We start from the raw sequence: 21,679 nt of genomic DNA on the forward strand, positions 1-21,679 counted from the left end.
GCTAAGGCATGACTTGTGAGCTCTACATTCCTCTGGTATTCAGACTCTCTCCTCCACTACAATCACTTCAAAGAAACACTGGGATCTAAGAATAGTGTACTTGCCACGTAACCTGCCATTGAGGGCTAGTGTCCTAGTCCGCTTCTCTAACCAGATTACCAGCTGTCAAACAGGCCTCCTAAAAACACTGAAGCTGTCGTAACACTTTCTCATATAAGGATGGTAGGTTTTGCTTCTCTCCACCCAGTCATTAAATTTCTGTTCAGGGATTCAGAAGTTTATTCCCTCTTCTGTTTATTATCTGCTGCCCACCACTTAGAGCATCTGGATCCTGATGTAAGATAAATCTCCCAAAAGGGCAGGTCAACATCACTAAGCAAAAATGCAGCATCCCTGGTGTAAACAACAGAGGTGAATCCCAGGAACTTGCTCTATTTGCAACAAAGTTTGAAGCAGAGAAGCACAATAGAGGGCAATTTTAGAAAAAAGAAAAAAAAACACAGTTTGTTAGAAAGGAGAGCTAAGAAATTTTAGTGAATATGGCTGAGAATTGAAAGAGGGACTTGTGTTAGGGGATATCTAAGTAAAACATCAAGTATTTCTCACAGAACAAAGAGTAGCTCCGATTTGGGGCCTCTTGGAGGTATTTATCCTTCCAGTAAGTCGAACACTGATCTGAGGCAACTCCAATCACCTAGCCTTGTAGGTGTGCTTAAATCCAGAGCTGGCTTTTCTTCCCTACTAACCAACAAAATGCTCCGTCTTTATACTTGCTTTCCAACTCAGGTTGGTTTCACAACTTGGTTAAAATTTTTTTTTCTGAAACCGGGCACAGAGGATATCCTGATTAGCGTGAGGCAGCAGAATCTGTAGTAGAGGAAGGGCAGCTGGGAGCCACCATACAGGTCAATAGAGGCTGCCGGTGGTCTGTGGAAGGAAGGATCACAGGGGAGCACAGGAAGAGCTCAGAGATGTCTGCCATAGTCAGACTGCTGTAATAGGAAAGCAGCCAGAGTCCACTGGGTGAGCAAAGAGGTATTACAAGAAGCTGCTAAATATGTGGGCAGTGGGACTGGCAAAATCAGTGTTTGGACACAAGCGGAGACTGACCAGTCAGATTCCTGTGGGTGTAGCGTACATTCAGCTGCTTTGACCAGCCCTGGGAGTTGGCAGTCAGGGTCTGATGGGGGCCATTTTGAAGGAGGAAATGAAAGAAAGGAAGAAAGAAAAAGAAAGAAAGAAAGAAAGAAAAAGAAAGAAAGAAAAAAGAAAGAAAAAAGCGAAACAAAACAAGCAGCAGCTTAAATCATGCAGAAAAGAGTCAAAGTCCCAAATCAACCAATGGACTGAATGTGTGGCAAGATGCCACTGCTGCACACCGCAGACCCCAATTAAGCAAGTAGAGGCAAAGCCTGAGTGAGACTTTCTGAGCTACTGAGTGCTGCCAAGCCAACATAGACATGCCCAGACAGGAAACAAAGACCATTGGGGAGAAAATGAATCCAGGGAACACAGCAAGGAGCTGAAAACCAACCCCTCATGAAACTTTGTTGCAGGCAGTTACCACAAGCATATTTCATAACAGCCTGTTTATAACAGCCTCTCAAGGAAACAGGAACCAAGGCAAGGCAGAAACTCAGGCAGAAATAATCTTCAGACTTCAGCCAAAGTGGTGGGTGCAGACTCAGGGCACAAAGACATAGGAGAGTCTGCAAATGGGGGTGGAGGGGAAGAAATGGGCCCAACCTAGATCCATTGGGAGCAGCACAGGCACAGTGGGCAGAAGCCAGGGAAAGAGTATGGATTTGAAACTGGACTTCAGGATTGTGGTTCCCCATCTGGGCACCAAGGCACTTTAACAATGTCTACAACAAAAAGGGGAAGAGGAAGACAAAAAACAGGCTGGTGTTAAAAACAGTAACCCTAGAATACCAAAGAACTCCCTTTAAAAAAAATAAAGCAGCGGCACTGCTCAAAGGCAAAACCCATCAAAGCAGAAGACCCGACAAGTCAACTTGGAATGACCAAAAGCCAAGAGAGGCAGCTGAGCACCCTGAATGGCAGGGATACCACCCTCATGGCCAAGGAACAGGAGTCAACCTCAGATCTGGAAATAAAGGAACAACACACGGCAGAATTACCTGAAACTAATTCATAAAATTTCTAATTAAACTTATATAAATAACGAGTGGCACATGCATGATTTTAAGGAGTCTAAAGGTTACATAACACAAAAAAGCCCAGTAACACTGAAGTAAAATCAAGCTGAATTATTAAAATTGAGGAACACATTAACGCATTTTAGAAACACATTGGAAACTTTCAATAATAGAATAAGCAAGGCAGAAATAAGAATTTCAGAACTGGACGATGATATGTCCAAAATAGTTATACATTCAAAAATTAGGAGAAGAATTGTAAAGCTAAGAAAATCATCCAAGAAATAATTACACTATAAAATGGTTAAATATATGGGTCATAGGACTCCCTGAAGGCTTGAAAAAGAAGCTGGGCTGAAAGAGGTATTCAATAAAAAATGAACTAAAATTTCCCTAACTATGGGCCCAGTGCAATACCCTAATGGCTAAAATCCTCGTCTTGGATACAGGGGGATCACATGTGGGCACCACTTTGTGTCTGGGTGGCTGCACTTCCATGCAAGGTCTCTGCTTTTGGCCAGGGAGAGCAGTATTGGATGATACAAAGCCTTGGGATCCTGTACCAGAAGAAGCTCCTGGCTCTTGGCTTCAAATCAGCTTAGTTCTGGTCATTGCGGCCACTTGGGAGTGAACCAGTGGATGGAAGCTCTTTCTGTCGCTCCTTCTCTCTGTAAATCTGACTTTCCAGAGAACCAAGATAGCGGGATAGGGTAAAGGCACATTTAAATGGACAAAGAAACATTAGCCAGTGTGAAGCAGAGAGAGCACATTCCAGGATATAGGAGAAAACAGAACAACAGCAGAGGGGCACCTGGAGACTGACATACACAGAAAAGCAGCAGACAAAACAGTGTGGTATTGCAGTGACTAATACCCCAACAGCATTCAGCATGTGGTGATCTGAACAGCAGCAGCAGCTGGAACTCCACCAGCAACAAGATGGAAAGGGGCGCTCACCCAGAGCTCAGGAGGTGAACCCAAACAAAAAATTGCCCATCTTACTGGTCTGTTTGATTTGACCAGGGGCAGAGACAGAGCAGCAGGTCCCAGATGGGCAGTGTGGGAACAGGGTGGATTTCACAACCCAGTACAACCTCTAGAGCTGAATGGGGCCCATTTTGTTTAAGGAGGCAAGGGTTATGGACAGTACTGCACATGCACTGAACTGGGAGTTAACTCATTTCTGGCACATTGAACTACAAGGATGTGGCATGCTACAGGTTCTACCCAAGAGAGATATGGGTAGCACTTAGACCTGATGGCCAGTAGATCAAGAACTCTAGTACCACATCAGATGCCATATTTGGTGGTGTGGCAAAGGCTTTAAGACTGCAGGGACAATGGTGAGCTACACATTTGTTGAGCTGGGAATAAACTCACTGAACTCAGTGCATTGCACTGCTACCACAGGAAAATAATACTTATTACAGCATTGTATGGGTCAAAATAGGTCTGTGTGGCCCCCAAACCTAACAGCCAACAGGTTCTGGCAAGATCAGCACCACCAAAACCTAGCTATATAAGACACCTGGTGTCTCCCTAATCCTGGGACCTGCTCCAGCCAGAAGTGAGAGAAAGGTTGCACAGACAATAGTGCAGCCTCAGCATGGTATTACAAGAGGTGGAGACTGGTGAGCAAGTAGATGAGGGTACAGAGACCATGGTGGAAATCTAACATAAGAACCCAGACCTAGACCTCCCTGGAAGGAATGGCACAAGTGAGTGCAAAGAGCCGTGTACCAACTGCAATAAGTAAAATCAAACTGTAGACTTGTGGGTGACAGAGCTTAGAAACCTGCCCAAGGAGAAGAACCTGATAACTGGAAGTACAATGATCAAGAGCAAAAGAAGAGCAAAGGCACAATGAAAACTGCTGAAGACTCCCCTACAAAGGAGCAAAAGCCTTTGCCAACCTCAGAGCTAACTGAGGAATACATCAAGAAAATGGGGGACACAGAATTCAAAACATTTGGTATAAAGCTTCTTATCAACAATGAGAAGCATGTAAAGCAGGTATTCAAGGAATTTAAGGAATATGTCACACTGGAAATGAATCAAATGAAAGCTGATATATCAGAAATGAAGAATACAGTAGAGCAAATTAAAAATACAGTGGAGAGTCTCCAAAATAGAATGAAGTAAGCAGAAGAAAGAATCTCAGGATTGGAAGATATTTCCTGTCCCCAGGGGGAAACAAACAAAAAACTGGAAGCAGAGCTGGATCAGGCCCAAAAGAGTATTCAAGAATTGAAAGATACTATTAAAAGGCCAAATATAAGAGTTATGGGAGTCTCAGAAGGTGTAGAAGAGAAACTGGGTTTACAAATATATTTAATAAAATAATAAGGGGAAATTTCCCTAATCTAGAGATAGAATTGGGAAACAACACCCAGGAGGGGCATAGAACTACCAACAAGGTTGAACAAAAGCAAACTTCACCATAACACATGAGAATCAAGCTCTTGGCAGTCGAATGTAAGGAAAAGATTCTTAAATGTACATGTGAAAAAAATCATTTGACATATAAAGGAATGCCAATTAAACTCACAAGAGACCTCTCACAGGAGACTTTCCAGGCAAGAAGAGAATGGAGTGACATATTTCAGATACTAAAAGCAAAAAATTGTCGGCCCAGGAAAACATACTCAGCAAAACTTTCCTTTGTCTTTGAAAATGAAATAAAATTCATTCACAGTAAAGTTAAAAGAGTATACCTCATTCAAACCTGCCCTACCAAGAATACTTAAAGATGTTCTCTTGACAGAGAAAAGGAATAGTGCCCACAAAAACCAAAGGCAAATGTGAAGAACATCCCAGTAAAGTAGCAACAGAAGACTAAATCAATAAACAACCCATTGCTAAAATGACAGGACCAAATTACCACCTATTCATATTAACCCTGAACGTAAATGACTTAAAATCATCAAACACCATACAGTAGTAGACTGTATTAAAAGCAAAACCTATGTTCATAGCAGCACAATCAGTAATTGCAAAAACATGGAAGCAACCAAAATGCCCATCAACAGAGGATTGGATAAGAAAGCTATGGTTCATCTACTCCATGGAATACTACTCAGCTATTAAAAAAAACAAAATGCAGTTCTTTGTGGCCAAATGGGCCAAACTGGAAACCATAATGCTAAGGGAAATGAGCCAATCCCAAAAGGTTAAATACCACATGTTTGCCTTAATTTAAGATGATATGATGTTATGTATAACATGTTATGTTATGAATGTTATATGTTGTGTATAAACTAAAATTGAAATGTAAGTGAGGTGGTCACAGAAGGTGGCTAGGAACTCGCATTTACTTTTAACATATTGGTTACTCATTACTATGACAATTAATTTCATAATGATGTAAATTTTTGCTGATGGTATGTTAGAGCTTTCAATTGACTGGGATGATACTCTGCTGGCTCTGTCTTCAGACCAGAAAGGGTATACCTAAGAAGCCATTGAACTTGACTGGACAATAAGATGCTGGACTCTATGTTTGGTATATGCTTGCAATGGGGGAATCTCAACTGAACTTGAGCTGTGGTTATGCAACAAGGTGGAGGAATCCACCATGGTGGGAGGGTTTGGGGAGGGGTGGGGAGAACCCAAGTACCTATGAAACTATGTCACATAATACATAGTTATGTAATGTAATATAATGTAATTAATGAATTAAAAATAAATAATAATAATAATAATAATAAAAAGCAAAACCCATCTATTTGTTGCCTACAGAAGACGCTTTTCACCAATAAAGATCAGTGGAAACTGTGTCTCATGAATTTTGATTTTTTTTGTTAGTTTCATCTCTTCAAAACTCTTTCTTCTGATTAAATTCTTCAATGACTCATAGATCATACAGAAGTATCATTTTCTTCAAGAAGGTTCTTGATTTTATTTTACATTTCTTCAGCGACACATTAGTCATTCAGTAGCATGTTATTTAACTTCACGGTGTTTTTTTTTTTCTTTTTTTTTCTTCCTGTTGTTGATTCTGTTTTGTGGCTTTCATTTAAGGGGATGTATATTAAGTGCATATGAGACTATGATATCTAATAGCATGTTATTTAACTTCATGGCATTGCAAGTTTCTGTTTTTCCTCCTGTTGTTGATTTTGTTTTTGTGGCTTTTCATTTAAAGGAATGTATAGTAACTGTGTAATGGAGACTATTATATCCAGACGTGAGGATAAAATGCAGTATGTATCTCTACTTCCAGATTAAAGATGGACTCCCAATGAAACTGTTTACTGTATCTTGACAATAGGATGTTGCACTCTGCCATTGTCCATGCCCGCAATGACGGACATATGACTGCGTATGAAGAACTGTTTTATGGTAATGATATAGGGAACTCAGTGAGAGGGAATGAATTGGGGAGTGGATAAGCAAATCCCAAGGCCTATGGAACTGTATCATAAAATGCTAATAATAAAAAGAAGTAAAATTTTTTAAAAAGATAAACAAATTCAGGGGCTATAATATACATTATGGTGACTAGGTAACACAGAGCTGTATACCTGACATTTCTTTAAATGTTTTCATTGTACAATCTAATAGAACAATGGATAACTAGATTAGGCTTGAATGCATTAACTAACCTGACTATAGTAACCATGTCACAAAATATGTATATACTAAATAATCTTGGGTAGACCATAAGACTATGCAATTTTATAATGTTCTTTCTTATAACACAAAGCTGAAAAAAATTTCAATATGAAGAAATTGACAAAATTAATACAAGCATTAGTTGCAAATTAAAACTAAATCTATTTTGGTGTCAAAAACTCTGACAAAGCATCTGTGTTCATTCTTGGGTAAGACATATAACTTTAAATGAAACTGAGGAAGAAAGTGCTGACAAAGCAGTTCACTTTCAGTTATCTGGGTTTTCCCAAATAGTGATATGAGACGAGTCATTTCACATTGGACAGTTTGAGTTCCTCTTCAAGAATCGGAAATGTAGGTCAGGGCTGTGCTGACATTTCCATGTGCCTCATAGCTGAAAATCTGAATTGATCACTGACAAGCAGAGCGGACAGAGACATGACACAGCCGAGGGAACCCTCCTGCGTCTGCGTGGAATAATGAGCTTCCAGCAGCTGAAAGGTAAAGGGATCACAACCATTCAAGTAGATTGTTTTATTTCCTTTTGGAAATACAGGGGCCAAGTTGTCTCTAAGTTCTTATATTTCAGCATTAAGGAATTGCTGGAAAATTGCCAGAGAAAGCTGCATCAGAAATATGGCTAGGCAGCACACGCCTTTCAGTAACAATTACTGCCATCTTATAGGATATATGCCATCATCATTATTAACTTATAACTGAGAGCATTTTAGGACTTGTTTTATCTCTTCCTTATAAAGGAAAGATCTACTACTACTAAAAATTATGAAAGGCTTTGTTGTATTTCTGATCATGGGTACCCAGGTGTTTATAAATATTTTCAAATATTTGATGCTATTTGATGAGCAGTGAATTGTTCATATTATCATTGCTCTCAAGCCTCAGGTTTTATTAAACTGATAAGATATATATTGACTGAATCATGTTGATTATTTATTTGGTAAGTAAATTATTCAGGAGTAAATAACTGATTCACTGAGCAAGGCAGCTCCAGTTGTAAACTAATGAGACTGCTGTTTGAAGCTTCTGTTCTGTTTCTTTTGAGGTACCAGAGATCAAAATGCTTTCCACAATTTTAACTGAAGATGGCACATAGGCTTTTGTCTCACTTCACTTTTCTTTACATCCTATTTTTTTCTGAGAATTCTAAAATTTCTGGTTTTTCCCTAGTTTTGTTCATGAAAGACTCCTATTTCTTGAACTCAAAAGTTTGTAACTCTTCTCAAGAGAATAATTTGCCATTAGAACAGAAAATAAAGAAATCTAACAAGAAGATGATTGGGATAAATTTATATTTTATCAATTTTAGTAAAAATTCTGCTAAGAAAATTCATTGTGATTTGTCAAAAACATGTTTAATTGTTTATTTATGTAACAGACAGCAAAGCCTTCAAAATCTGGAACCGGGTCAGGCCAAACCAGGAGCCAGGAATTCAACCTGGGTGTTCCATGAAGGTTCCAGGGACTTGAGACTTCACTTGCTGCCTCTCAGGGTACCCTTGAGAGGAAGCAGGAATTGTGGTGGACCTGGGATGTGTGTGAGGCACTCCCTACAGAGTACGGGAGCATCGTAACCTTTATCTTAACTGCAACGTGAAATGCTTGTCTTATAGTGGTTTTTGGTGGCCATGAAATTCCACCCTTTTGCTTTGCTCCTCCTTTTCCTTCTCACACACCAGTGCCATTTCTTTCTTTGTTTTCTCCCTTCCTTCTTCCCTTTCTCTTTCCCTTCTTTAGGAAGGTTTCTATCAACAGCTGTTAAGAAAAAAAATGTAATGCTTTTTATTGTCTTGTTAAACTATGAAAATTTGAATATTTTAATATTTTTTCCAGAGAGAAACAACATAATTTTTTCCTGCTTTAAGGCATGAATCAGATCGCAATTCAGTGGGATGTGATCATAATTCTTTATATCCTCTTTAGCTGGTGTCATGGAGGTATAGTACTTTACATATTTATCCCCTTTTATTTACCATGTAGAATATTGAGTGCTTATTATTTTGAATATGTTAGGCTAAAATATCTAAAGCAAGATTCTTTCCTCAGATATTCCTTCTGGACAGCCCTTTTATTTCATAAATGAATATTTCCACAAAGTAGTTTATTTTTGAATTGACATGTTCTACCCATTACAACTGTTACATAATAACTTACAGAAAGTTTTAATTTAATTCACTTCTACAAACCACATAGTGATGGCCACGACATGCCAGGTACGTGCTTGTCTTCTATTCCTCACAACCACTGTGTGTAGTACTATCATGTGCTACTAATATGCTTCTCTTCTTTTTAAATACTATTTTATTCATTTGAAAGACAGAGCAGTAGAGAGAAAAAGAGAGATCTCTTTTATGCTCTGATCCACTGCCCAAATAATATACACAATGTCTGCATCTGGGTCAGTCTCAAACCAGAAGGCCAGTACTTCATGCAGGTCTCCCACACGAGTGGCAGGAGAACAAGTGGCTAGGCTACTGTCGACTGTCCCTGCAGGTGCATTATCAGGTCCCTGGGTGGACAGCAGAGCAGCTGTGACTGAAGCTCGTGCTGATGTAAGAAGCCAGCAATGCATGTAGTGATTAAGGCCCTTCTGGATTGCAACACTGGCTCCTATTCCTATCCTTTTATTTATTTGAAAGGCAGGTGGACAGAGAAAAGGGAAAAGATAGAAATTGACTTCTTTCTAACACTTCGCCTATACTAGATACATTGTTGCAAATGGCATTTTTACTTAACAACATAGCCTGAAATTTTCTGCATTAATGATGGATTTAGGTAGTTACCAAGTACCTGGATTTTGTCGTCAACAAGGGTATGGTTTTATTTGTTATGATTATAATTCGTTCATAAAAGTAACCTTTATCTAAAAAAAGAAGAAGGTTTGGTTGAGTAGCTAAGGAAATAGATTAGGATTCCTTAGGGCTCAGTGTTACTTCTAATTATATGTTTGGAAAATGATTTAGTTTTATAATTCCTCAATGCTCCACTTTAGCTCGGGAGGCATAGTTATATTTGATCTTTTGACATTTAGGGAAGATTAAAGCCTCACTCTAGGGTCCAGCATTATGGCATAGCTGGTAAAGCCATTGTAACCACATGGGAAACCCAAACGAAGCCACTGGATCCTGTTTTTGCACAGACTCAGAGCTTAACATTGTGGCCATCTGGCAAGTGAACCAGCAGATGAAAGACCTCATTCCCTCTCTGTGTCTGTCTGTCTGTCTGTCTGTCTATCCCTCTTTGTGTATAACTCTAACTTTAAAACATATTAGTCATAAGTTATACTGCTGAATATCAGCAGAAGTGTGATTAAATCACATTTTCACTAATTAATCAACAGAAAACAACCTGAACCTTAAAACCTTATTCCAATGAAATCATTAATTACTAGAAAAGAATAAATTTTAAATGCTGCATTCTCTTTTTCTGAATTTTATTTTATCATTACACAAAGAATGCATTATCTCATGTTTATTTTCAGGTATTACAAATATAAATTGTTCTGGTCACGTCTGGGTAGAACCATCCACAGTCTTTAAGATGGGTATGAATGTCTCTGTATATTGCCAAGCAGTAATTAGGAATTGCCAACCAAGGACATTCCATTTCTACAAAAATGCCAACAAAGAAGAACTGCACATCACTAGGATTAATGAAACAACAGCACAGCTTCAGTATACAAACTTTATGGAACCGCATGCCTCTATGTACTGCATTGCTGAATGTCTTGGACAACGGAAGATGATACTGATATGTGGAGAGGACATCTCTTCTGGATGTAAGTGCTGGGGACATTTAAAATGCAAACACAAGCTCATCTATCTATTAGCTTGTTACCAGTCTTGTCTAAAAATGGAGGCAAAATGATACATTTTGCTCCAGATTGATTGAATAGAAGAGCCAGGGCCAGGTTGCTGAACTGTCACAAGTAGAGGAGGTTGGGGGGAATCTGTGCAGTAAGAAAGCCCACAAATGGTCTCGAAGGAGCAACCATTGCCCAGACCGGGCATCACCGGGGCTCAGGGTTTCTACAGGGTCTCATTCTTCAAAGTGAGACAGAAATAGGAATTTTAAAAATGTGAACTCTCCAAATTTTTTAAAGTTGCCAATTTTTTCATCACTAGCCTGGTCAAGTGTGAGGTGTGTATGAGGGCCAAAACCTGCAAACTTAGAATGTTGCTCTTTTTATCTTTTTGTTTAACTTGTGGTTCTTGTTTGTTTTGTACATTGATAGCATCAACCTTGACATGGATTAATCTGAGAAATTTTGAGGTCATGATTCAGGGCTTTGCAAAAACTAACCAGAAAGTCCCCACATGTTACTTGCAACTGTGTGACCTTGAGTAAGTTTTCTAACCATATGAATCTCAGTCCCTTGTATGTAAAAGTGAGGCAAATTCTATTTGGCTGTGTGAAGTGCAGAATTTAATCATCTTATTTGAATGTGTATTATAGGCTTTAAAGTGCAACATCAATGCCTAAATCCTTAAAAATCCATCTTTTTGATAAGAACATGGATTCTAATATAACCTTCTGCTTCTAATCTCACTGCCCCTGTTATAAATCACTGTGCTTATACTTTAACTACAAAAACGAAACTTAGTCAAGTTCATCTTAAAAATATAAGCTAAATACAATTTCTGTTCATAGCATTCTGAAGGTATTCATATTACTATGATAATATGAGCTGGCTTCTATAATTGTGTACATTAAATTCTTGTTTCTATGATTATGAAGGCTACGTTAAGTTCAGCACTACTTAAACTTAGAAATTCACTCTCTATGCACCCTCTGGGTCCATTTCCAGTGAGACAGAAGGCTTCAAGTTGTTGTAATGTGCCATTCCCCCTAAACCACCAAACATCCAATTCAAATTCTTGGTTATTCCTTTTCTCCAGACCTTTGCTCATGTGAGCCAGGCCACTGTTGCCACCAGTAGCTGGTTGTTCCAGTGACAGCCTGCAGAGCCGGGTGCTTCCTGTTCTCTAACGAGGCCATTGTCCTGCTACATTCTGGGCACCTGATCATGCATATGGAAAGTGGTAGAAATTGAGTCAGGAAAGCAGTAAGTGTTGGAGTTGAAGAATAATGTGGGAAAGCCTATGCCTTAAACATGCTCATCTTGCCCGAAATTGTGGAAATTAAACCACAGATAGATATCTTATCTGATGTATGAAATCTCCTTAGCTTGTCCACATCACCAGGAAACAAAACCAACCCTCAAGGGATCTTCAAGAGTGCGTGGAAAATGCCTATTTAAAAAAAGTATGTGTTTTTAAGAACTCTATGCACCAATATAGACTTATGTTTTAGCTTAATTTCCATGAATGTTTGAAACCCCTCCTAGTTATTGACTATCTTTTTGGGCACGGGCGAGGATGGGGAGAAAAGACAGATAAGTAATTTTCACAGTTATGGAAAAAGGTAATTGTTCATTGAAGCCAGAGGGGAAAAGAAAACAAAAAAATATTACATCTGTTAGAAGACAAAATTTCAATAAAAGTGGGTTTTAGATTTAATTTGCTTTTCTTTGTGATTCTTTAATCCAGCAAAATCTTGTTTTATAAAATGGACATATGTTCAGCTGGGCATGACAGTTCAATTAGTTTTCAAAAGCTAGAACCCAGAATATGTGTTTTAAAAGCAGAATGATTCACATTAGGTTACAATCCCTGTGATGGTTGAAGCAGAAGAGACCTCTTTACTAATTCAGGCTGCCTTAGCCCTTTCCACTGCTGGTTGTAAATCTCCTGTTTTCTAGAAAAACTAGTCTTCTCTGTTTGTTTGCTTTACCGGCTTTCTTAATGTTTCAATGTGACATGCAGCACTTGGCATAAGAGATCCCATTTTGATTTCATTAGTTAGAATTTAGCACTGGAGCGCTTTCCAAAACAGAGATCCCTTATGAATTTTGTTGAAAACTTCTTCCCTGTGTGACATCTGTGTGATTGATGACTCCAAACATCCTTGCCCGTGTTGGCTCAGGAGCCTCTGCCCTATAAGCTAATACCAAGCAAAACTGTACATCAGAGAATGATGACTTTGATTCCCTTCTAAGACAACTCAATAGAAATGCATTCTCTGCTGATGGCTGCTTAGAAAGAGTTCCACTCTTCACATTCATTTTGCATATGTGTGGTAACTCCTGGTGGAGAGCTCTGGTTATGAATATAAAAGACTAACTACCATGTACAGATTTACTCAGACCCCCGGATGAATGAGCTGCCTGGAGCTATATGTGTCACAAACAAAACTTCCTACATAAGTAGGTCAAGACACGTTTCTTGAAGGTTTGTGGCATTCTAGAAATCACCCGCTTTCACTGGACCACATTGGTCACAGGATTGTTTGTCTCCATCAACCAGCCTTATTGCTTTGAACACAAGCATTATTTCTGTATTTTCATACTGAAGCCAATCCATAAATTGTAGAAGATAAATGAGTCATTGATTTCCCTGAAAAGATAACCAAATGTATTTTAATATGGAGTTTATAACATATAAACTATATTATTACAATTTCTAATTTAAGCAATAATTTTAAGCACTGCTTTGACATTTTATCTGTGATTAAATGCACATACATGGATATTTGTTCTAACAAGGTCACATTATTTGTAGGATAAAATGAAAATATGAAATTAAAGTAACCACACACAATCAAGTTTACACTTGGTCACTTGGCAGTTCCATCTCTATGCCACTTCACATTAACAAACATTTTGCTACTCTGCATGTGTTTTTACAAAGTCATACTTTTGATCATTTGCAAAGTTAATTAAGCACATTCAGCACTCACTTCAACTAGAAGGCTGAAGAGTAATCAGAGAACCCAGAAGACTGATGATTATTTTTTGTGGTGGCCTAATCAATGCCACTTTTTATCTGAAATCAGACTTAAAAACAACTTCATGGGGCAGGCACGGTGGATGTGCACGCTAATCCTCTGCTGGAGGTGCCGGCATCCCAGAGGGGTGCCATTTCGTGTCCTGGCTGCTCCATATTCCATCAAGCTCCCTGCTTGTAGCCTAGGAAGGCAACAGTGGATTGCCCAAGTCCTGGGTCCCCTGCACCCTCATGGGAGACCCAAAAGAAATTCCTGGTTCTTAGCTTCAGATGAGCCTGGCTCTGGCTGTAGCAGCCATTTGGAGAATGAAACAGCAGGTGGAAAATCTCCTCTCCTCTCTCTTTTTACTTTTCCCTCTCTAGTAACTCTGTCTTTCAAGAAAAATAAGCATAATTCAGTACTACAACAAATTAAAATGTATTACGGTACTTAGAGTCCTCCTTTTTCTTTGGAAATAGTTTTTCAGGGCCCAGCATGGCAGTCTGTTGGCAAAAATTCTCACCTTGCGTGCACCAGGTACTGATTCATGTTCCAGCTGGTCCACTTCCCATCCAGCTCCCTGCTTCTGGCTAGGAAAGCAGTCGATGTCAGCCCAAAGCTTTGGAACCCTGTACCTGCATGGGAGACCCCAGAGGTGGCTTCAGATCAACTTAGCTCTAGTGGTTGTGGCCACTTGGGGAGTGAACCAGCAGATGGAGGATCTTTTTCTCTGTCTCTCCTTCTCACTGTAAGTCTGACTTTCCAATAAAAAAGTGCATCTTAAAAAAAAGAAATAAAAATGGTTTTTCAGCTATTTCCACCCATCATAGAAAGCGTTAAAAGTTGTAACAGCATTAAACGTAAGTTAAATTACAAAGACATATAGGGGGAACCAAGAGCGATCCTGACAACCTCTTAATAGGAGGTCATATGCACAGAGCAGGAGGGGACCCCAGAGCGGAGCAGGTGGACAGGAGGAGGCTTGTATCCCAACCCTGAAGACTCGGATCCTCACCAAGGACTATCAGTATGGGCACCAAGGACTACATCCCAACAGACAAGGAGAACATGGGGAATTGGAGAGCCTTCGGAGGCCGAGAACTCCGAGGTCACCCAGCCCCATCTGGATCTACCACATGGGATGGAAGATGCCCAAATCCTTCCTCGCAGGATCCAAGGTCATCGGAACAACAGCCAGGAACCCTAAGGAATCTGCAGAAATAGAAGAACAGCAAACTTCCTTCGGGACTAGGGAGAGAAGCTTCTTCTGGTCCTTACTTAGTTCCAACTTTGGATCTCCACCCTCACTTGCAATGACCATCAGGATCACTCCAGAGCCTCCCCCACAAAAAAAAAAAAAAAATAGAATAGATAGTGAGAGAAATACAAGGAAAGCTTAGAACCAAACAGGAAACGATCAGCGTGGATCCACATATACCTTACTAGATAAGACACAAAAATTAGTTACTCCTCACTAGGGGATGGAAGATTTCTCTGCACACCCCTTCTAAAACTGTTCTGCACCTCAACTGTTGACAAAGGCCTTGTTAGATTTATAAGCCAGTTTAGATTATCCTAAAATCCACCAAGTTCAGCAAAATTATGTGTCAACACAAAAAACCTGCTAAATACTAAAATGAAAGCAGACACGAGACAGCTGAATAGTACCTTATAGCCACTTTAAGATGTATAGTAGCCGGCTCTGTGTACAAACAAAAATTGAAGGGTCAATGAAGTAGTCACAGGATGTGGCTAAGAATTTGCACTGTTATAACGTATTGATTGCACTGTTATAACGTATTGATTAAAGTTGTAAATTGTTTTAATTTGGATTTCCCTTATTGCCAGGGAACTTGAGCATTTTTTCATATGTTTATTTGCCATTTGGGTTTGTTCCTTTGTGAAGTGTTTGCCCATTTCCCGTGCCCATTTCTTGAGTGGCTTGTTTGTTTTGACATTTTGGTTGTTTTGTAGCTCTTTGTATATTCTGGAGATCAGCCCTCTATCACCTATGTCGTGTGCGAAGATCTTCTCCCATTCTGTGGGTTGCCTTTTTACTTTGTTGATTGTTTCTCTAGCTGTACAGAAGCTTCTTAGTTTGATGAGGTCCCAATTGTTTATTTTGGTCTTGATTTCTACTGCATTTGGAGTCTTTTTTAGGAAGTGAGGGCCTACCCCTAAGTGTTGCAGTGTGTTTCCAACATTTTCTTCCAAAAGTTTGAAGGTTTCTGTTTGCAATGAAAGAATCTTGACTTAATTTGAACTGTAATACTGCATCAAGGTGGAGGAATCCACCATGGCGGGGGGGCACGGGGAGGATGGGGGAATCCCAGAGCCTATGAAACTGTGTCACATAATGTAACATAATAAAAAAAAAAGTTGTAACAGCAAAAAAAGAAATGCCCATTATCCCATAACCTCAGAATTTTACTATTACCTTGATTTTTCTTCAGTGATTTGGAATATATATTTCTGGTTTCGATCTCTTTTTTCTCTGAGCTGCAAAGCATTTTGTTTCACTCCCTTATTAGTTACCAATATATTTCTAATGATTTCCAAAATAGTACCAAAATTGCCTTCTACGGCATTTTTCTTGAATGCGTGTTTAGATTGCGTTTTAATATATTGAATCCTGTTTTGTATTTTGAGATAGTTTCTAATTTTTCCATGATCATGAGCAATGCTTTAAGGGAACATCTCTTTTGCTGTGAACATTTAATTCAAGATGTATTCCTAGATGTAAGACGCTTGGTTGTGAGACATTATTTCCATGTTTAAAGATAGAAGGAAGGAGTAGACAAAGAGCCATAAAACAAAATTCTATGAGTATCAAACATCAAAAATAAATCTATTTGTTGCACTGATAGGGATAGAATGCACATAACACAATGTGTGCCTTTTACCAGTTACAGTATACAGGTTCTATGGCATTAAACGCAGTCACGCAATCAAGGTTGTAAAACAGTCACTACTATCTGTCTCCACTTATAAGTTGAAACTCCGCCCTCATTGAAATCAAGAACTCTCCATTTCCACTTCTCCCCAGCCCCTGACTTTCTAGTTTCTGTTTCCATGAACCTGCCTATTCCAGGTACTTCAATAAGTATAATCATACAATATTTTTCCTTTTCTGTTTGTCTTATTTTACCCAGCATATTGCCATGCAGCATCACCCATGTTGTTGTAACGTGTAGAACTTTCCTTTCTTTTGACAACTGGATAATATTACATAGAATGCATGGACATAAAACCTTTAAACACGGACTTGTGGCAGTCAATTCCTGGTTGTTTGGGGCTTGTGCATAAATGGGAGATAAAGAATACTTAACTCTTTTAAAACATTCAGCTGTTATAAAAATAAAAAAGGCAAAATGGTGGCTGCTAAGTGACACGTTCTGTTGCAGATCCACCAGATGCTCCTAAGGAGGTGACCTGTGTCATTCATGAATACTCTGGCAATATGACTTGTACCTGGAATACTGGGAAACTCACCTACATAGCCACAAAGTATGTGGTACATTTGAAGAGGTAGGTGCCTTCCTTTGAGGTTTCACTTAAACTTTTCCATTCCAGTTCACCTTAGGTTGTGCTTCTTAATGACATTCAAGTCTTGCATATTCAACATTTATTCCAATTATCCTGGACTTTCTAATGATGTGAAGCAATGTGTTCTATGTTCCACGCATTACTGCGTGGCTGTTAGCAGGAACCTAATGATACAACAGAATAATTCAAAACCCTTGCTTAGCAGCCAGCATTGCAGCCTAACAGGCTAAGCCACTATCTTTAATGAACCTGGTTCAAGTCCCTGCTGCTTCACTGCTGATGTGGATCCTGCTACTGCAGCTGAGCAAGCAGTGGAAGATGGCACCAGAGCCTGGGCACTTGTGCCCATGTAGGAGAACCAGGAGAAGCTTGTGGCTCCTGACTTCAGCCCAATCCCTATCTAGTCCTTGCCAGGAGCCAGGAGCTATCTCAGTCTCCAACAGAGGTTCATGCTGCCGCTTCCAGGACGGAAAAATGGCAAAGAGATAATAAAAGGCTCCCAGGGACTTTGATACCTACTTGACATTGGCCAAAAGGGCTCACATGTCTTGCTTCTCCATTTGATGGGAACCTGGGCTGAGAACACTGATGATGGAATGCAGTGCTGCCATCCATCTACCATAGTTGCTGGTTGTGTAACCTTGGAAAAGTTATTTAGGCTTGCTAAGCTTTTATCTCTTGTGAAAAAAAAAAGCTGAAATAGAATCAAATGACAGAAAATAGCTTGCATGAAGGAAATGCTGAGAAACAACAAAAATAAAAATAAATGGCTTAGTCCATTTGTTCTACTGTAACAAAACAGATTGGGAATCTATCAAAGCCAAACATTCATTGCTCACAGGTCTGGAGGCAAGTTGCCAGCAGACTGAATGTCTGGTGAGGACCCACTCTGTAGAGACTGTGCCTCGTGTGCATCCTTGGATGGTGAAGGAGAAAGGCAGCTTCCTGCAAACTCTTTTCAGGAGGGAACATTTGGCATAGAAGTTGACCTGCAGCTTGGGGTGCCCACATCCCACGAAGAAATTCCTGAGATCAAGTCTTAGCTCCACTTCAGATTCCAGCTTACTGCTAAGGCACATACTGGAAAGCAGCAGAGAATGACTCAAACATTTGGGTCCCTGTCGCCTGTGTGGGAGACCTGCATTGAATTCTCTGCTCCTAGTTTCAGCCTTACCCAGTTCTAGCTCTTGTGGGTGTCTGGGAAGTGAACCAACAAATGGTAGTTCTCTTTTCTGCTTCTCTCTCTCTCTCTCTCCGAACAACTCTTTTTTATAAGAATATTAAATTTATTCATGAGAGTGCAACTCTAATTTAATGTATTCTCTGTTCACAGTCCAATTAAATAATAACAATGCAAGATCACTTGCATTCATAATTGTTTTTCCATTCTGTTTCTTAAAATCCAATAGTACAAGTTAAGCTCACTTGTCTCAGTTATCTGAACACCTAAAATCTAAAACTTTTCATTATATGCCTGACACCACAAATGGAAAATTCCACACTGTGGAGTTATTTCATGGACAAATCATTCAAAATATTACAGGAAATTACCTTCAGGTCATGTATATATGAAATACAACTAAATTTTGTGTTTATACTTGGATCCTATCTCCAAAATAGTCCACCATGTATATGAAAATATTCTAAAACCTGAAAAAATATAAGATCCTAAACAATTCGGGGCCCAAACATTTTGGAGAAGGGATATTCCATCTGTAAGCAGTAACAAACTCTGACAAACCTAACTCAAATTCTGAATTGAGAAAGTCCAGGCTAATAGGATTTTAGAGTCTTTTTTAAAGATTTGTTTATTTGAAAGTCAGTTTTACAAAAAGAGAGGAAGGGACAGAAGGGGATCATCCATCTACTAGTTTATGCTCAAAATGGTAACGATGGCTAGGACTGGGCCAGAGCAAAACTAGGAGCCAGAAACTTCATCAGGGTCTCTCAACTGGGTAACAAGGGTCCAGACACTTCAGTCTTTCACTGTTTTTCCTAGACCATTAGCAATGAGCTGGATCGGAAGTGCAACAGCCAGGACACAAACTGGTGCCCATATGGGATGTCGGCTTTGAGGACATAATGCTATTAGCTTAAAAATGAATTTGCTACTCTAACAAACTGAGTGTATGAGCTCCTCTAAGCATACACAAGTAGGAAAAGGAAACAAATATGGTTCTTCTTATAATTAATTAAAAACAAACTAGTGAGGTGAAAATAATTAGAGGAAAGTTGATTTCTCCACCAAAGAGTTCTTTCCCACCAGGAAGAAGTTGACTTATAGTGTGTGTTGTGGTTGAGGTATCAAGAATCAGGTTTAAAGAAGCATTTCCATCCCCTGGGCCATCAGGGGATTTTCCACTTTGGCAGATAGGTGGGTATCAGCATTTGCAAGGTTTCACTTCCAACTCAAGTGGCTGTTTCCCAGTAAAACTACATTGATAGAAAAGCCTTTCACCTCAGCCACCCACTGGTTTCACCAGTGGTGGAAAGTCAGTATTCCCTCTATGGCGATCTTCAGCTTTTCAGGGTCCTCCTGGTGTCAGCTTATAGTTGTGTGGAGCCATCATAGTTGTAGTTCTTCAAGTGGGTGAGCTGCTTGACTACTCATGCAGCCTCCTGCATTTTGCTGAGGACCAATGGACTGGAGTAGAAAAAACAATTAGTCTCTGCTAATAAGTGCCTCACAACTGTTATCCCACCATCTTTAACAGCTCAGTGCTGGTGCTGCTGCTCTGTCTCTGTCTTGGAAACTCTTCCACTGTATGGCACAGGCCTTCTCAACAAATAGTTGCTGAAGATTCAAAAAAGGAATGAATGACGGCCTTACATTCTGCTACATTTGAGTTGGTTTAACAATTACTTGTTTAGTGTATGATGTATTCCTGGCAGTGTGCTAAATTTTGTAGATTAAAAAGAAAGACACTATCTCTGTGTGGTAAACTCATCAACATTATAGAATAATAACAATGGGCATGCTTTCAGGTAACGTGGAAGACTAATCAGGTTAATATTTTTAGATAAGGTATCATTTTTGATTTCTTAAAATAAGCTGCTAATAATTCTAATTCAAGGCTTGTTCATTTTTACCACATCTTCTCCACTTCTGCATATTTCAGTAACCATAAGGAGTTCTTAGAGATTGCAAATATTTTCAAGGCCGTGATGTTAGTTTTCAACAGTTTTTTAGAACTCAGTAAACAAGTCCATATCTTAAAATCTATTTCTTAACTGTGCGCTCACAATTAATTTTTTTTTTTCTGGGAGATAAACATAATCTTGTTGATTTGTATCACTTTTTTTTTTCATGATACGATTCCACAGGCTCAGAGATTTCCCCTTCCAATCTCCCCATCTACCTTGCCCCCAACTGTTTTCCCCTATTTTATTACAATAGTATAATCCTTCAGCAACAGTCACAAGACTATCAGTCTTCTATTTAAATGTATAATGACATTGTAGGTATAGACAATAGTAGAAAGTCCAGCATTTCATTGTCAAGACATATTTAACAATTTCATTGAGAATCCGTCTTTTATTCAGGAGAAGTACATATTGCAATGTTTCCTCTCTTCTTGGCATTATATATTAATATCACCAAATATTCATGTCCATTGATGAATATAGAGAACTTCCAGTAGTCTTACTACGTTTTGCTAGCCGAGTCATATCCTACCTCCAGCATCCCCAACGCCTGCACACAGTAAGCCAGGCAATCATGTCAGTACTTCTCCCATTTCTGCTCTCTAGCATCTTTTTCTTCTCATTCTCCATTGATGATCTACTTCCTATTTTACTGAACAAATACCACATTTATTAACTAATTTACTTCATTTACAGATGTTTAGACATCTGTATCTATACACTCAATCTTCTTTTCTATTATTGCAGATAAATTACCGTTGCTGTTAACGCCAATTCTCTATGTCTATACTAGATCTTATTCCTTGTGCCTACTGGAGAACACCTCTACAATAGTTTTCCAGTCTTCTTTGCCACTCATGTATATTTACTGAATCATTCACAAACATGCTGTCACATCTGCCCTTCTGAAAAGCACGTTTCTGTATGTCTTTTATGACTAGACTCTTCAAAAGTTTTATCATAAAACTCTCCACTTTCTTCTTGCTTCCTTTAAATCTGCTTTAATCTCAGTTTTTACCCTCTATTCCACTAAAATGTTATCGGAGTCACTGATAACATTTGCCCATTGTCCAATCCAGTAGTACTCTCCGTTCTATTCCTATTTGTCAGTCCTTATTCTATTTATTTTTCACCCAGCTGTTAATTTCCTTCTTTTTGTTTCTGGGACACTGCTCCTTTTTGTTTCTCTTTCTATTTTCCTGAATGCTTTTTTTTCCTCAATCTCTTTTGCTGATTCATCTACATTTCCAGTAAAACAATGGTGGGCTACAGCTCTGTCTTAACATACATCTATACATCTATACACCTATACATTTATTTATTTATTTATTTATTTATTTATTTTAAGATTTATTTTATTTTTATTACAAAGT

The 21,679-nt window shown here is 39.0% G+C and overlaps 1 protein-coding gene across 1 annotated transcript in view; it reads left to right on the forward strand.

The window, feature by feature from the left end:
- The first annotated feature begins 8,639 nt into the window (after positions 1-8,639).
- The window catches only part of IL23R (interleukin 23 receptor), a 50,779-nt gene continuing 37,739 nt past the window's right edge, over positions 8,640-21,679 (forward strand). Inside the window, exons 1-3 of the mRNA XM_004588752.2 lie at positions 8,640-8,728; positions 10,273-10,569; positions 17,021-17,144. Coding sequence (XP_004588809.2) covers positions 8,659-8,728; positions 10,273-10,569; positions 17,021-17,144 — 491 coding nt within the window. The 5' untranslated portion in view covers positions 8,640-8,658. The remainder of the gene's footprint in view (positions 8,729-10,272; positions 10,570-17,020; positions 17,145-21,679) is intronic.

Source organism: Ochotona princeps, chromosome 2, assembly GCF_030435755.1.
Source record: "Ochotona princeps isolate mOchPri1 chromosome 2, mOchPri1.hap1, whole genome shotgun sequence".
In the NCBI taxonomy this organism is placed as follows: domain Eukaryota; kingdom Metazoa; phylum Chordata; class Mammalia; order Lagomorpha; family Ochotonidae; genus Ochotona; species Ochotona princeps.